At 44.2% G+C, this 16,907-nt stretch overlaps 1 protein-coding gene across 2 annotated transcripts in view; it reads left to right on the top strand.

The window, feature by feature from the left end:
- The window catches only part of MBD5 (methyl-CpG binding domain protein 5), a 107,380-nt gene that overhangs the window by 74,758 nt on the left and 15,715 nt on the right, over positions 1–16,907 (top strand). The window contains exons 6-10 of one of the 2 annotated variants that reach the window (XM_042041181.1): positions 841–958; positions 1,391–1,525; positions 5,012–5,114; positions 5,483–5,663; positions 7,884–10,022. In XM_042041181.1, coding sequence (XP_041897115.1) covers positions 1,413–1,525; positions 5,012–5,114; positions 5,483–5,663; positions 7,884–10,022 — 2,536 coding nt within the window. In that variant the 5' untranslated portion in view covers positions 841–958; positions 1,391–1,412. Of the gene's footprint in view, positions 1–840; positions 1,526–5,011; positions 5,115–5,482; positions 5,664–7,883; positions 10,023–16,907 lie in introns of both variants that reach the window. The other variant, XM_042041180.1, reaches the window with a different exon arrangement.

Below are 16,907 nucleotides of genomic sequence, written 5' to 3'. Positions count from 1 at the left end.
TGTTGGCATAATGTTAGTGTTGGGAATAAGGCAGGATTGACACCTGATTCCAAATAAAACCTCCTAACATTGTTACTGCAGCAGTCACCAGTGCCATCCTATATTTGAATTTAGGATTGTTGCTTTTTTTCTGGTGTATTTACTATTTAAATTCCACATTCCATGTTTGTCTCACCTCAATAAAATGTCCAATCTCAAGAATTAAGTCTCACCTGGTCAGCTTGAAAAAGCTATTTTGGGGGAATGACACAACTTCTGTCATGAGAGAAAATCTCTGAGGGGAATTATTGCTGAGGATATTCAGATTGTTTCATAGGTATTCAGAGATCAGTCACTGCCGCTGGCTTTTCCCTTTTTATTACCCAGTTGTTTGGTGAGATGATTATTTTAATTCAATCGAAATGCAGGAGGTTTGCATTTTTATGGATATTATCAAAGCCTAGAAGCAGCTTCCTTCACATGAAATTCATTCAGTTTTCTAAGCAATTTTTAAAGGGCATTAATTTAGTCATCTGCTGATAGTTCTGAACAGAAGCATATGTGAAAATATTCAGTGAAAAGATGCATCCCTTAATTCTCCCAAACTGTACATCAACTATTTACCAGCAGTTGCACTCTCATAGCTTTTAAGATGTAGCTCAATTGCATCCACGTATAAACAGAAAATGCTGGCAGGATTCTGTTTGCTCTGAGCCTTATTTTGATGGTTCCATTGACATTTAAAATTTTGATTTTAAGCTCTGGAAATGGCTGCAGCTGTAAACATCTCCCTGAGTTACTGAACTGGGCTGAAAGGCTGGAGAGAATGGCTCACGTGTTTCCCACATCTGTATCTTTCAGGCTGTTTGATTGGAGCCAAGGAGTCAGGAAAGAAGCTCAAGAAGACAACTTGGATCATGAACAGAAGATAAAAAGAAAACAAAAAGAATGTGGCATATAAAGGGTGTAATACCTGGAGGTATTGGATCTGACTCATATTTATAAAAATGAGACGAGCTTTCACAAAATACAAGTTATCTTAGACAGTCATCAAGCTTGGAGCCATCATGCTGTTGAACTAGAAATTCTCCTTTTCCCCATTCTCCTTTCTGACAGGTAACAAAGGATTGGTGAATTATGAATTTCCCAAGTTGGAAGCACTAATTTTTATCTATATAGTTCATCCTTATGAATATATAAGGAGTTAAACATTGCATATTTAATGTGGATTATAATGGGAAAGTGACTCATTAACCAAAATGGCCACTTTTAAGGACTTGGTTTCAAACTGAGCTGGAGCCTCCCAATGCACTTTGTAGGATTTGGGGAAAGCTGTGCTGCAGGGCCTGCTTTGGGAGGCCAGGATGACATGTAGTAAAAGGATATCACCTTACTGTTGATATCTTTGAAGACTCATAACCAGAAACAGGAAAATGAATGGTGGGAAGGAGTGTGACGGAGGGGACACGGATGGAGGGCCACCAGCAGTGCAAGTTCCCGTTGGTTGGCAGCGGAGGGTGGACCAAAGTGGAGTTCTCTACATCAGGTAAGGTCACCTCAGGGGCTGGGGCCGGTGTTCGGTGGAGTTTGGCCACAATGTGCAGGAAATTGCTGACTCAGCTCGTTTCTTCTGCTCAAAAACTTCAAGAAATTGTTCTTCGAGTGCAAGATCGTCTTGGGAAGCTGAAGGAGGGGAGATTTAGGTGGGATACTGGGAAGGGATTCCTGGCTCTGAGGGTGGGGAGGCCCTGGCACAGGGTGCCCAGAGCAGCTGTGGCTGCCCCTGGAGCCCTGGCAGTGCCCAAGGCCAGGTTGGACGGAGCTCGGAGCACCCTGGGACAGTGGAAGGTGTCCCTGGGCAGGGATGGAGCTTTAGATCCCTTCCAACCCAACCCATTCCATGATTTTGTGATTTTTTTCAAAGTAAATTTAAATTATGTGACTACTCAATAGCTCCAAACCCATTTTTTTATGCCCATGAAGGTTCTGTGTTCACTATCACTGATGTTCTTCAACTTCTATGGACCCCTCACATTTCTCAGGTAGAAAAAAAACCAGGAACATAAACCTAAATCCAAAGTTATAGGTACTTTATTTGTTTATTTTCTCAGCTTATTGGATTTTTTTGCTTCGCCCTGGAACGGTCACAAAGAAATGCATCGAAATTGCTATGAAATAAATGTGTTCGGACAAAGAGAGTCTGAATTAAATGTTATTGGAAAAAAGATCAAAGTTAGCTTTATAAAATGTGGGGACGTTGGGTTTGCATCACACAAGTCTATGTGATTATCAGTCCGTTATTTGCTTAAATTTCTTCCACTGTTCTGTGATTAAAATAACTGCTTCTCGCAACATTTTGTGTATTACCAATACCAAAGCCTGTAATGAGCCAAAGCACACTCCAGTTTTACACTAAACCACCATAAAGGATCAGATGCATTCCAGGATTTCTGGTTTGTGTTCTCAATTAGCAGAATCAAACCCAATCCATGTCAGTGATACCCATGGTAAAGAGAAACCACCTTGCCCTTGTATTTCTCATTACAGCTGTAATTCACTGGGCCTCTGCCTCAGTCACAGATCAACGGGAAAGGAAAAGTTGTGGATTAGTGGTTTTTTTCCCAATAATCTCTATATCCAGACATCAGGAAAATAATGCTTTGGTATTTTTATGTACCTGATGATCCCACCAGCTTTTGAACTTCATTTTGCACAGCTCTAAGAAGTTTTACACATTTTCAACAGCTGTGGGGAAGCTCATTCCTGCCCTTTTCCCAAGTTTTCCAATGTATTTTTTTTTGGTGAATTTTCTGGTTGCCTTCTCCGAGCTGTTCTGATGAAGCAAAATATTTTACACTCCTGTTTGGTGCAAGGCACAGAGCAGGATGTGTTGGTTGGAAAGGGTGGAAGTCCAATAATCCAATCTCCTGCCTGACATGGAGCATCCACAGGGCTCCGTCGGGGCAGCTGAATCCTCCAGGACTGAGTCTCCACAAGCTGCTCCCTGCCCTGCCAGCATGCACAGCATTTATGGAGACGAGGAAAGGTCAAACAATATTGACTCCACAGCTATCCCAGGGAAAATTAGTGGATATATTAAGATCTGACATGATTTAAGTGGAATAGATGATCCCAGCTGAATAAAGACTCTCTGTTTGTGCCTCCTTGGAAAGCACGGATGCTCTCCTGTCAGCTGTCAGCAGTTGCTTTGGATTAAATCAAGATTAAATCCATTCATTAACTGGTTTTCATTACCTGGTAGAAGCACTGAATTGACTCTCAGGGCTTTTCTTAGCAAAACAGTGCTGCTAAGTAGGGCCTAAATCATCCCTGGAAGCGTCCAAGGCCAGGTTGGATGGGGCTTGGAGCAACCTGGGATGGTGGAAAGTGTCCCTGCCCATGGCACGGGGTGGAATCAGCTGATTTTTCCAACCCAAACCAGTCTGGAATTCTATGATTTTGTGGTAGTTTCTTACAAAGGAAGCTGTGGATTATCCTGTGTGTTACAGAAGTGTCACTAACTTTGTGCACACACAAGAGACTTTGCAGAGTTTACAGCTCTGCTCAGAATCAAGGCAGAAACAGGGAAGAAATGGCCCTTTTTAAAATTGGGTTGGGTTCTGTGGACAAACAGCCCTGCATGTGTGTGCAGTAGGGATGCTGCATCCCACATCCCACACATTTAGTGGATTGACCTTCCTTCACACTCACTGGTTGTCAGCACACTCCTGTTTTTTCCAGGCTCCAGGATCTCCTGGAGCCTGCACTGGTTATGTGTGCCCAGGCAAACAGCACACCAAGGTTATTTAAAATCTCTTTTTACTAAAATTATCCCGGGAAAAGCAGCCTTTTTTAGCCAATGCAAATAAAACAGCATCCTCACTCCAGATCATATTCCTGGGAATGCCTTCTAACAGGAGATTTTAAAGATCACAGGAAGTGTCTGGAGAGATTTGGGCGTATATGGGATGGTTCAGAGCAAATGTCAGTCTGGGATTCTCCCATGGGAAGCTATTACATCCTCAAGTGTGGAGTTTGTCTGGGCTGAGCATGATCAGGACAGGTGAGAACATCCAAAGGGATCAGGCAGGATCCTGGTTTAGTTAAAATAAATAAAAATGAAGAACAGTTTCCCCCTGCTCCCCAAGGATTTCAGACAGGGAAGGTTTGACTTCCTGACCAGTCACCAGACCTGTACCTTTATTTTTAGATTGCTCTTTCATCTTCCTCACCCTCCAAACTGTCACTGTTACACATATTCAACCTGAGCACTTCTCCCAAAAATAAATATTTCAGGGCATGTCTGGCAAAGAAATTACTTATTTAAACTGTCAGCAGAACTTTGAATGTCACTTGCAGATGTTGCTTTAGATGTGACTCGGTTCTCGTGCAGGGTGAGGTGTTTATGTGTTGGATTCTAAGTACCAAAGTTCGTCATAGCTTGGAATTTTGAGTCATGAGTGTTTTCGTGATCCAAACTATTCCACTTGAGTTGTTTTTGTTTGAATGAGGGCTATTTACAGCTGCCATTAATAAGCAGTGTTTTATTCCAGATAAACAGTTCAGCTGGCCCAGCAATAAAGAGCAATCTGCAAGTTACAGGCTGGGGACACGAGAACTCTTTTTTCATCTTATGAATTGGTGTTTTTGCCATAACAGAGTTTCCAGTGCCCTATTTTGGGATGTGGGGATAATGATTTTCTGGTGGGAGCTGGAGAAATCCGAGTGCAGTTTATCAGGAGCTCACTGGCCTGGCTCCTTGGTGTAATATTCCTCACTTTCAGTGAGAAGGTCGAAATTTTAGCTGAATGAAACCAAACTTTGTGCAACAAAGAGACCCGGCTGCAACAGTTTTGTTTCTTTTCAAATGTGTTCGGGGGGTTTTTTGTCACTGTTATCTCAATTCTTGAGTAAAAGCAAGAAGTACTATGAGAAAAAAATATGAAATGTGATTTTCCCCACTGTCCTTGTGAGCAGATGCAAGTCATGACCTATCAAAGAGCTCATATTCATCATTTCTGTTCCTTTACAGTCCCAGTGGGTCTTTATTATCCTGCTTGGAGCAGGTGAAGACTTACTTGCTGACTGATGGAACGTGCAAGTGTGGCCTAGAATGTCCTCTTGTTCTTCCCAAGGTAAAGCACAGCATCATTTTGGATCTCTGTGCCATAATATTTATGAGCTGCCCGTGCTGATGACTCAGTCTCTGTTCAGATCATCTCTAAAATAAGTGATGTCCACCCAAAGTTAGACCTTAAGATACAAAATTCAGCTCCCCTCTGCCTTAGCCCCTCTTGGAGAGGATCTGACTCAGTTATTATAAATATATTCATTTTTTATTTGTTGTTTCCAAACATCCTGTCAAGGAAACTCTCGGGCAATGTAGGAGCAGTCAAGAACAGAGGAAAATTCCTCTAGACCATATAAAGTTCCTAATTTATGTGAATTTGGTGACTTTGCTGCCTGTAGTCATTATTTTAAACGCTGCAATTTTCACTGCCAGGTCTTTAATTTTGATCCTGGAGCTGCTGTGAAGCAGAGAACTGCTGAAGATGTTAAAGCGGACGAAGATGTCACCAAACTATGCATTCACAAAAGGAAAATCATTGCTGTGGCTACACTTCATAAAAGCATGGAAGCACCACATCCTTCACTGGTTCTAACTAGTCCTGGTGGTGGAACAAGTGAGTAAAATGAAATCATGCAGAATCATTTCATAATCTGATTTTTTATCTATATAATCACTATGCAAAACCACCCCGAAAGTCTTACTGTGAGTACAAAAATAAGCAGATTGAAGGAATAAATAATGGGAGTAATCAGAGATGGAGGTAGATAGAAAATGAGTCTAAAAGCAGGTCAGCCCAGACTAAGAGCATGATTTTCTTGGAAAAGATACCAGATTGTTCTAGACAAAGAAAATACATTAGCACTCATCTTTTGGAACTGTAGTAATATGTCTGATATTCTGTCACATGGGAAATTAGAGGAGCAGAATAAAGTGATTATGAAGGGATTAGGATGTGGCTAAGGACTTGGCTAAATGGGAAATTGTATTGTCAAGGAGAATAGACAGCAAGAGGAGATCTCCACCGTCATTTCTCAAGGATTATTTTTGGCCACCAACCTGGATTAGCATTTTAATTATCCCCATCAATTAAAAAGATGAGGAAATTTGTTGGTACCTGAAGCTGACAGGTACTCTCCAAACAAAAGATCAAAACATGTTGTAAAACTGGGGGGGCTCCCTGAGACCTGGAGTGAAAGCAGAGTTAGCACTGAAACAGCTCCAAACCCAGAAATTCATCTGGAATTAGGGACTTTGTAAGAATCACAAGAACAGGTTCTGAAGGAGAATTACAAATCCCAGTGGGCAGGACAAAGGAGGGAAGGGTGCTGAGTTTTTATTTCTATACTCTGATGTTACAGCTCCTGGGAAAAGGCCTGAGAGCTCTTCTGCACCCCTCACTGCTATGATAACACCTGGCCAATTGCTCTTCCCACTTCAAAGTGGAAAACTTATAAGAAAATCAAGAAATAATAAATTTTAGCTACATAGACAATGCTCAGATACCCATGCTGTTCGTAGTACTGATGTGCCCCTGCATTTTCATATTGAAATTTAGGATTTAAAACCTTCTTTGGAAATTTTTTTCAGTGTAATTTTGTTTTCAACTAACAGCACAATTTCCCAAGTTACTGTGCATTTCCCTGCTTCATTTTTTTTAATGAGTAGTACTTAAATTACATTCCTGTTTTCAAAAAACTAGCAAAATGAAGGAGGTAATTTATATATATTTATGTGCTCTTACCTTCTCTGTCGGTCAGACTTCTGTGCATAACCAAAGAAGAAAATTCCCCAGTAAATCCCTTTGAAAGCAAAAGATCTTTTCATTTTTGCACATTGATATGTGACCATTTGCTTATTTCCAGCAAATAAGTGGTGAGGTCTCTCATAACTATTTTATTTTGCAGTTCAGCCTTTAGTTTTGTCCCCCTAAATGAGACTTTGGTTGTATTTTGGGACAGGGGAAATGTTTGTTTCTCTCATGTTGGAGCAAATAGGATAAAGGCAGGATTGTCAGTGCCCTCTGATCAGGCTGAAGGGAAAATGAGTAGAGGAATTTCAAGGCACCTCTGAGTTCATTTGAACATGGAATTTTTAGCTCCCAATTCCAGTTGAATTTTGCATATCCAGGGGCTACATGCCAAACACTCTGAGCTGAATTGCAAATTCCCAGAGCAGCAAAACTGGCAGAAAGTCCCCCAGACTTGGAGCTGCTTGTGCTTCTAGTCTGGAAGTAAAACATTGAAAAAAAATCTTTAAATAAAGGTGGAAAGTGGCCTTGTGCTTGTAGGAACGTGTAGCCTCAAAAGTAGGATTTACAGGAAATTTTTCCATTATATGTCAACATGTGCAAATATTCCCAAGGCTTTCATCCTGAAAACAAACAGAAAGCATTCAGGATCCCTCCTCAGGGACAGCATTTGGGACCTTTTCTGTGGGAAATGAGTCTCAAATCCTGGATGGGCTTTGTTCCTCCTGTCCTCAATAGATGGTGCCAGAGGCTCCTTTTCCCTGCCACAGCGATCCCGCTCCTCCTGCCAGAGGGGGGATGCTGGAGATGCAGGACGTTGGAGGTGGTGGCTGGAAAAGGCAAAAGGGAAGGGAAAAGGTTTAAAATGGTCCATGTTTCTTTGGGATATGGAATGTACAACTGTGTCGTTGGGAACAGGCGCCGTTCCAGCAGCCGCTCGGTGATGGAGGGTTTATTTCTGCTGAAGCAAAAGTTTAGCCAAAGGCTCCCTGAGCTTTTGGGAATATTTCCACACTCAGTAGCTTTGCCCTGAAACGTGGGACCCTGGCTTTCCAACCAGTAACTGTTGTGTGTTTCCCATACCAGGTGCAACGCCGGTAGTTCCCACTCGAGCAGCAACTCCAAGGTCGATGAGGAATAAATCACATGAAGGAATTACAAATTCTGTGATGCCGGAATGTAAGACTCCTTTCAAGTTGATGATGGGGGCATCTAATGCCATGGGTAGGCTTTATGTGCAAGAAATGGCTGGAAGCCAGCAAGCAGAGCTCCATCCTGCCTATCCCAGGCAGAGATTGGGGAGCAATGAACTGGGGCAGAAGTCTCCGTACCGCGGCAGTCACGGGGGGATGCCCAGCCCAGCGTCATCGGGGTCGCAGATCTACGGGGACGGCTCCATCTCTCCCAGGACTGACCCGCTCGGAAGCCCCGATGTCTTCACAAGGAACAATCCCAGTTTTCATGGAGCACCCAACTCCAGTCCTATCCACATGACCAGGACGCCTCTGTCCCCGCCGTCAGTCATGCTCCACGGCTCTCCCATACAGTCATCCTGTGCAATGGCTGGAAGGACTAATATACCTCTGTCCCCCACCCTGACCACCAAGAGCCCAGTAATGAAAAAACCCCTGTGTAACTTTTCAGCTGGTATGGAAATACCACGAGCAATGTTCCACCATAAACCCCCCCAAGGCCCACCCCCACCCCCTCCACCACCTTCTTGTGCTCTTCAGAAAAAGCCATTAACATCCGAGAAGGATCCTCTTGGCATACTGGACCCAATTCCCAGCAAACCGGTGAACCAGAACCCCGTGATCATGAACCCCACCACTTTCCACTCGAGTGTCCACTCTCAGGTACCCGTGATGAATGTAAGCATGCCCCCCGCCGTGGTGCCCCTGCCCAGCAACCTGCCCCTGCCCACTGTCAAACCCGCCCACATGAACCATGGCAGTCACGTCCAAAGGGTTCAGCACTCGGCTTCAACGTCCCTGTCCCCGTCGCCGGTGACGTCCCCCGTTCACATGATGGCATCCGGCATCGGAAGGATCGAGGCTTCTCCCCAAAGATCGCGTTCTTCTTCCACCTCGTCCGATCACGGAAACTTCCTGCTGCCTCCAGTAGGGCCACAGTCATCCTGTAGTGGTATCAAAGTCCCTCCCAGGTCCCCGAGGTCAACCATAGGGTCACCGAGGCCGTCTATGCCATCCAGCCCTTCCACCAAGCACGATGGACTTAATCAATACAAGGACATCCCTAACCCATTAATTGCTGGAATGAGTAATGTATTAAATCCTCCAAACAATGCAGTTTTTCCCGCTGCATCGGCTGGAAGCGGTTCCTTGAAGAGTCAGCCTGGTTTGCTGGGAATGCCTTTAAATCAGATCTTGAACCAGCACAACGCTGCCTCTTTTCCAGCAAGCAGTTTACTCTCAGCAGCAGCCAAAGCACAGCTAGCAAATCAAAATAAACTTGCTGGTAACAACAATAACAGCAGTAGCAATTCTGGACCTGTTGCCAGCGGCGGCAGCACCGAAGGACACAGCACTTTAAATCCCATGTTCCCTCCTGCTGCCAACGTGCTCCTCCCCACCACGGAAGGGCAGAGTGGCCGGGCAGCACTGAGAGATAAATTGATGTCTCAGCAAAAGGATCCTCTGAGGAAAAGGAAGCAGCCGACCACCACGGTGCTGAGCTTGCTGAGACAGTCTCAGTTGGACAGCTCTGGGGTTTCCAAAGCTGGCTCTGATTTGATAAGAAAGCCAAGTCAAAGCTCCTTCCCCATCAGCTCCATGTCGCAGCTCCTGCAGTCCATGAGTTGTCAGAGCTCCCACGGGAGCAGCAATAGTTCCTCGGGCTGCGGGAGCTCCAGCAGCGCCCTGCCCTGCCCCGGCACCCAGCTGCACCTGGCAGAGCCTGCGCTGGGCTCGGGCGGCCTGGCGGCCCCGCTGGCCCCGGGGCTGCCCCTGCGCGGGGAGGGGCTGCCCTGCCCCAGCACCAACCCCGGCTTCGGCCCCGCCGCCGGCCCGGCCCCCTCCAACCACCTGGCGGGGCTCCTCAACCAGATGCAGGCCAGCGGGAGCTGCGGGATGCTCCCCCAGCCAGGAATGGCCTTAGGAAACTCCTTACATCCCAACCCACCTCAGGCCAGACTCCAGGCACCCTCCACTCCAGTGATCCCAAACAGCATTGGGAGCAGCTGTAATCAAACGAGTCCTGAAGCAGGTATGTGGCCTCCTGAGGGGCTTCTCCCAGGTTTCCATCCTTGGAAATCCGTGGTGATTGGTTTTAAATGTTCCTTGTTAAACTTGGGTTTACCCTGGTGAAAAGTGCACCTGTTTCATGCTGAAAACCACATGGTCAAAACTAAAACAGAAAGGAAAAAAAGCAGGGGTAAATTAAAACATCTCTTCCTTTTTCTGGACAAAACCATCCTGTGATAACTCTTGCTTCTGCTAACTTCCACACACTCTTCATGAATAAAATCCATTCACTTCTGGACATACCCACACCTCTTTTGTCACTTCTCCAAATAAATTGGAGTTCTTTTGCAGCCTGCCCTGCTCCAACGTTGTGGCTCACCTGGCAGTGCATGTCCGGTTGATCCATGAGCTCCTTACTGCTGGAATTAAAGAGGCGGTGTCAGAGATTGGAGCAGGTCCTAGGAGTACCAAAATGTACAAAATAACCCTTTTCAGGGCCAGCAGGAGGGAATGCCAAGCCTGTGTTTGCTTTTATTGGGGTAATTTTACTAAGGTGGTGATTAAATGGCTGAATAAATAGTTGGAGGAGTGTAGGGAGGGATTTCCTGGCTTGTTCACCAGGGGAGATTTGGAGAGGAAATGGGTTTGCTGCTGTTATCATCTCCGGGGGGTTTAAAGAGAGAAGGGAAACAGCTCAGAAATGTGAATTTCATTAACTGTTGCTGGTTGAACCAAGTATTAGAAAATGGAACTGGTGTAAATTTCTGAAGTGGAATGAAAACCCAGGTCACACCAAAGTGTTCAAGTCTCATTAACCCAAGCAAGAACCTGCTCTGCATTCCTCAGCTTCCTCGTTTAAAATCCAGAATGGAATTATAGGAGTAATAGAAAAACAATGTTCTAATATTACTCTACTCATGGTTCCTGATGACTTTTAAGGGCTTCTCCCCATCCCTGGGATAAAAAGGTTTAATTTTTTCTTGCCTGGAGAGGCCACAACAAGCAGCTCTCAATCCTTGTGTGGCTCTTTTGCCTTATCATGCTGACACAGGGGGCATTTCCTGATGCAGTTTCTGAGACTTTGTACTTCTCTGCACAGAACAAAGGTCTGGGATTGCCTCAGGAATTTGCTTCCCTGTCCCACTGAGCATAGGACACAATCCCTTGGGTTCCCACCTTGGCTGGAGTTTGCACCGCTCCCAAAGGCTCCCATGGTGTCCCTGTGTTAATCAGAGCCTGTGCTTGTAATTCCACTCAGCTCCAAGCTGAATTTCATCCCAAAACCACAAATGCAACAGAACAAATGAGTCAAACCCCTGAGAAAGGTTCCAACATCAACAACTAGTTCGGTTCTGATCCCTGGAGGAACAGGAATTGGTGCATAACCCCACCTGGGGACTCCAGTTCTGCCCTGGCATTCCCACCCCCTGGGGATGGCTGAGAGGATTAGAACTGTATAATTATAAAGCCTCAAGTCACACTTCTGCCCTTATCTAAAAGATAAGAGGCAATTCCATGTAGGCAAAGGCTGGAAAGTTGTGAAATCTTCCATTCTCTGCTGCTGAAGGAGTTATTTCTGTAGTTTGGTGCTTGCAGAATGCACAGGCTGCATTTAATTATTTATTGAATATCCATGATGAAGCCTGGAGAATGTTTTCTTCTTTAAGGTGAAGTCTCAGGTTGTGTTACCTTTGTGTTATTCCCTAAAATTCTGCACAAACCTTCGCTGAGCCTCGTGCCTGAGCCCTCACAGCAGCACAGGGCTCAGGGGTGAGGTTGAATCCAGAGAGGGGAATTCTCTTGGATTTCCAGGAGAATGGGAGTGTTCTTTCCACAAAACTCCTGTGAAATGTTGAGTATTTTGTGTTAATAATAACTTTTTAAAGTAAAAGTGAGTTGCCAGCCTGCACTGAGCTCCGTAACAAAACTGGGAAGAGGAATATTGGGAATTCTCCTCCGTTAGTTTCAGGTGAAAGCCCCTGTACACTGAATTTTCCAGAGCAATTCAGCTGAGGAAGATGTTTCGAGGAACCTCTCATGTTCATATTTCAGTTTGTGGCTTGTTTTTTTCCCTTTGTTTTGAAGTATTTTAATTGCTAAATCTGTTTTTTGTGTCTGTGCCAGCACTTCTGACCAGCTACTCCTCAGAAATAGCTCCTGAGAGGAAAAAATCCTGTGAATCCCCACAATTAGCTGGTTATTGCTTAATCTTTTAATTATATTTTAACCACATGGACCAAGTTTTGTTATTCCAGCTTTTGTTTTCTTCTTCCACAGATAATATCTTTAGTTCCCAGGTAATTTTCAGGGTGAGTGTGGTGGAATTTGTTCTTTTTCTAGGATGGGACTGCATCACTGGGCGATGGATTTGATTGTAGGGTTTTATTTATTTACCTTTTTCTTGCTGTTAACGTGTGGTTCACAGGGTAGGAAATCTGTGTTTGAGTGTTGAACATACAACATCTAAATCCTGCTGAGAAGGCAACATCCATAAATAATGGGATGGATGGAAGTGAGTGAAAATATTTGGGAATAAAAGCTCTGTACAGCTGATAAGGGAAATTAAGGGAACCACAATAACCACGGAAATAAAGATGATCAGTGGTCTCAAATATTAACGTTATAAAATAGGAGAAACTCTGGGTCTAGAAGTTAAGAAGTGACAAAAAATTGGCAGATCTGGCGAAAAAAGGCTGTAATTCCTTCCCTGGTGAAATGCACAGAATAAAAATAGTGAAATATAATTAAATAGGGAGGAGCACGACCCCAATCACTGAGGGTGAGGAGAGGAATTTGTTTTAATAGAGCCAAGAAAACTGGGAATGGAACATGGCCTTGGAAAACCAGACCCCCACGAGAAGGGGTTTAGGAGGCGCTGATTTCATCAAATCAATGCAAACTGCTGGAAAACAAAAATTAAACCAAACAAGTCTGGATTTGCTTCCCAAAATCACTTTATATATCCTAGAATTACAAAATCAGGAGAACTTTGGTCAGAAGAATATCTGGCAACTTCTTGGGACTTGTGCCTGAGAAAAAATTTCTTATGAAACTGGAGTCACCCCTAGGCAGGATGGCAAGCACCTACTCTTCCAATTTAAAGCAAATAAATATCCCAGAAATAAATAAAGAAAGCAGATTGAAATATCCCATTGATTTGGGGTTGATAGAAACATCCAGAGGGACTTTTTCCTGCTTGGGAGCGATTATAAGGAATCCCTGTTACTTCAATTTCCAGCTTCCTTTTCCCATTCTGCCTTATTTTTCCCCTGTTATTATTTTGGGAAGAGGAGAGTGATTATTTTTCTATTCAGATAAGAACTGTGGAGAATAAGGAAAATGTTCAGTGCTTGCTTGAACACAGCTTGGGGTTTTCTGATGTTGTTTTACCTCTTAAAATTGGAATTTTCCAACAATTCACAGTCTTTGAATTAACCAGACACTTAACCTGGTTGGTGTTTTAGCTGCCATGCAACTTTCTAGGGATTTATCTTGATAAAAGTCAGGGGATTTGTGAAAAATAATAACAAATAAATGTAGAAAGATGAGTCTTTTTAAAGATATTAGTACAGAGAAGAACTGAATTAATTGTATGGGATTTCCCACACATATTTAGCTCTCACCATCTGAAAATGGAACCAGTGGGCAGCTCCAGCCCTTGCTAGGGGGAAGAGTGGGGATGATTGAAGGAAATAATGCTTTTTATTGCATTTTTAGCTTCCCAAATTTGCAGTCGAGTGTTTTCCTTCATTTGCAATGCATCTGCCACAGCTGTGAGTGGGGAGAGAAGAGAGCAAGTGAGAAAATCCTGAATTCCTGCTCCTGCACTCGTGTGCTGTTGTCTTGACAGTTTTCTGCTCAAACACTGCTCTGCTTTCTGCTAACAGCTGAGCACATCACAGCAGTTCCCTCCGAGTCATTTCCTACCCAGCAGTGCTGGGAAAATGCAGGAATCAGAGAAGATGGGCAGGGAGAGGAGTGGAGACTGAAATTCGGTCAGGTATTAAATTTTCAAAATTAAATTTTAAAAAAGCCTGATTTTACAGACTTCTGTCGTCCTATAAACAGTTCTGGGCTTTTTGCCCTTCCCCCAAAATTTTAGGGGCCAAGATTTCAGCTGCTTTGTTGTAAATGAGAAAAACCACTGTGATCATGGAGCGTGGTGCCACGGGCAGCACGGGGATTGTGGGCAGGTAAATATTACCCAGCAGAGCATGTTCCATGGGCATGGGGTGCTCCACACAAGGGCAGTGCAGTTTTTTAACTGGTTCTGCTGGGCTGAGGGGGATATTTTATTTATTGGCCCGTTTTTGGTGATTTCTGTGCTGTCTCAGGGCGCTGCAGGATCTCGATAAGCAGAACGAGTGACAGCAGCTTGTGCTTCACTGCTGAATTATGGTTTCTTTGGAATTGGAAGCGGTGTAATAAAGGAGATATCAGATAAAGATCTTAAATGTTTTCCATTCCAGGAAGAAAAGGAGGAATATAATTGTCAAAATGTGTAGCTCCTGGTTGTAAGTGTGCAGGTAAGGGATGGAATAGGGAGTTAAAGCAAGGACTCATTGGGATCTTTAAGGACTCTGAAGTCGTGTTTTCCATCAGCAATTTCACTGGGAAGTGAAGGCTCTGGGAATCACTAATTGAGCAATCTCCCCACTAATGCAAACTGCGAGGTTTTATCTCTAAGTTGTTATTAACTCCAATTTCCCCCTGGTGCTGCGGCAGCGCCGGGAGACCTCGGGCGTGGCTGGGTGACCCGGTGGTGGCTGGGGTGTCACAGCTCCTTTGAGCTGTGGTAGTAATTAAAATATCTGAGTGATCTTCTGTGCTTCCACACCCTCCTGATCTCAGGGTCAGGAATGCAGGGAAACTCTCTCCACTCACACATTGGAGAGAATCCTGCAGAGTCCTTCTGCCTGGAATTTCACCGGGAGAGAATGGAGGTGGTGGAATTGAGTGAGGAATTCAGGAGAGATGGGAGATTCCAACAAGGGTTTCCAAAACTTGCAAGGTTCTAAGTTAGAAAAGCAGCCAAGAAAATGTCCAATGTACAACAAAGCTGGCTGTGGTTTTAATGGATATGCAGAGAGGTGATTTACAAGGGCCTGGAGTGACAGGACAATGGGAATGGCTTCCCACTGCGAGAGGGCAGGGAGAGATGGGATTTTGGGAAGGAATTCCTGGCTGGGAGGGTGGGGAGGCCCTGGCACGGGGTGCCCAGAGAAGCTGTGACTGCCCCTGGATCCCTGGAAGTGTCCAAGGCCAGGCTGGATGGGGCTTGGAGCAGCCTGGGATGGTGGGAGGTGTCCCATGGCAGGGGGTGGCACTGGAGAGTCCTAAAATCCCTTCCAACCCAAACCGGTGTGGGATTCTCTGAAAAGCAAGAACTGAGAAAGTGGAACCTGTACCATTTATTTGTGCTCAGTTCTAAAAATGTTTCAGGTGTTAATGGCTAATGAGCAAGTTCTGCACTTTGCTGAGTGCTTCATACACCTGTTTTAGTGACTATTTTTATTCCACAAATTCCAGCACTGTATCTTTGAGACTATTTAAATCCTGGGATGTGTAATGGAGAGTTTCTTACAGGGAAAAGAGTTGTAAAATAGCACTGGCAATAAATATCCTTTTCTAATTGGTGTGCTCTAAGTGCAATCCTTTAGGAAAATGCATCTGTAGTTAGGAAGGACAATTCTGAGATATTAATGATGAATATCTCCCACTCTGATTTCTTTATTTTAAGTGAGTCTTCTCAAACACAAACTGATTCCATAATACCCATTTATTTGATTGTCTTTGCTTAAGAACACCTGTCCAGCAATGCTTTAAAAAAAGGAGCACAGCTAAAATCCACACAGGAAAATGAACCTGCTCTCGAAAGAAAACAGAATTTAAAATGCTCATAAATAAAACCAGTAATAATTTTAAAAGTGGATATCCTATTTATTTGCTCCCAAAACATTTCTTTGACCCTCTAAGAGAACAACAGATTTGCTTTTTCTGCCTTTGGGATATTTCTTCTTTTCGCTGCGTTGCAAAGAGTTCATTCTTCTCAACAAGTGGCAGAAGAACCTTTGGCAGAGTCTGTGGCTGCAGGAGCTGGGTTTGGCCTGGGCTTTTAGGGCTTTTAGTCTGACTCCTTCATCTTTTTTCATTCTATTTTACCCTTAAGAGCTCCTGTACTCTGATTATTTACTGAGCTCACTTGGGTTTCCAGGCTCCAAAATACCATATTTTTATGGAACTGGGAATCAAAGTTGGGATTTCCTTTTGACGCTCAACTCCTGTTTGTATTTCGCATCCAAAACCTTCTCAAGTGTCATCGTGGAGCCTGGGAGTGGTCACAGCAAACCCTTGGGTGGTGGAGTTTTGGGGTGTTGGGATCATTCTGTCCTTTGGTCTGGGGCCAGACACTGAGAAGCTCTCTCAGCTCCATATTCCAGTGCAGGTGGCTGTGCATGGATGTCTTCACCTGGAATATTGACTTGTTGGGGTGGTGTTTTGATCCAGAAATGATGTTCTGGCACTCTGGTGCCAGAGAGGAATTGGTCCCCAAATGCAGCTGTAAATACACCCAATCCAGGACTTTTCCAGCCCAATTCCTACTGTGTCATGTTGGACAGAGGCTGGAGGGGAATATTTGTCTGGTTTTTCTCTTCCTGCTGAAGTCTGGCTGCTCATCCCCTCTTTGACTCCCAGCTTCTCCAGTCTGGATTGAAATAAGGACACATTTTCTGTCTCCTACTCAGCATCCATCAAGACATTTTTTTTCCCTTGGAAGCAATTAATTAATTACTTAATTAATCTGGAGAAAGGTGTTGAATGCACTTTGGCCCTCTCAGAAGCTGTGGGTGGTGGGGGTGAGAAAACAGAGCCATCTCTCTCCAAAACCTGGCAGCAATTTTCCAAC

Source organism: Corvus kubaryi, unplaced genomic scaffold (genome assembly GCF_017639235.1).
Source record: "Corvus kubaryi isolate FWS band 111438036 unplaced genomic scaffold, C.kubaryi_AGA036_p1.0 37396, whole genome shotgun sequence".
Classification (NCBI taxonomy): Eukaryota; Metazoa; Chordata; class Aves; order Passeriformes; family Corvidae; genus Corvus; species Corvus kubaryi.
The sequence above is the reverse complement of the archived record's forward strand: the minus strand, read 5'-3'. Positions and strand labels throughout refer to the sequence as shown.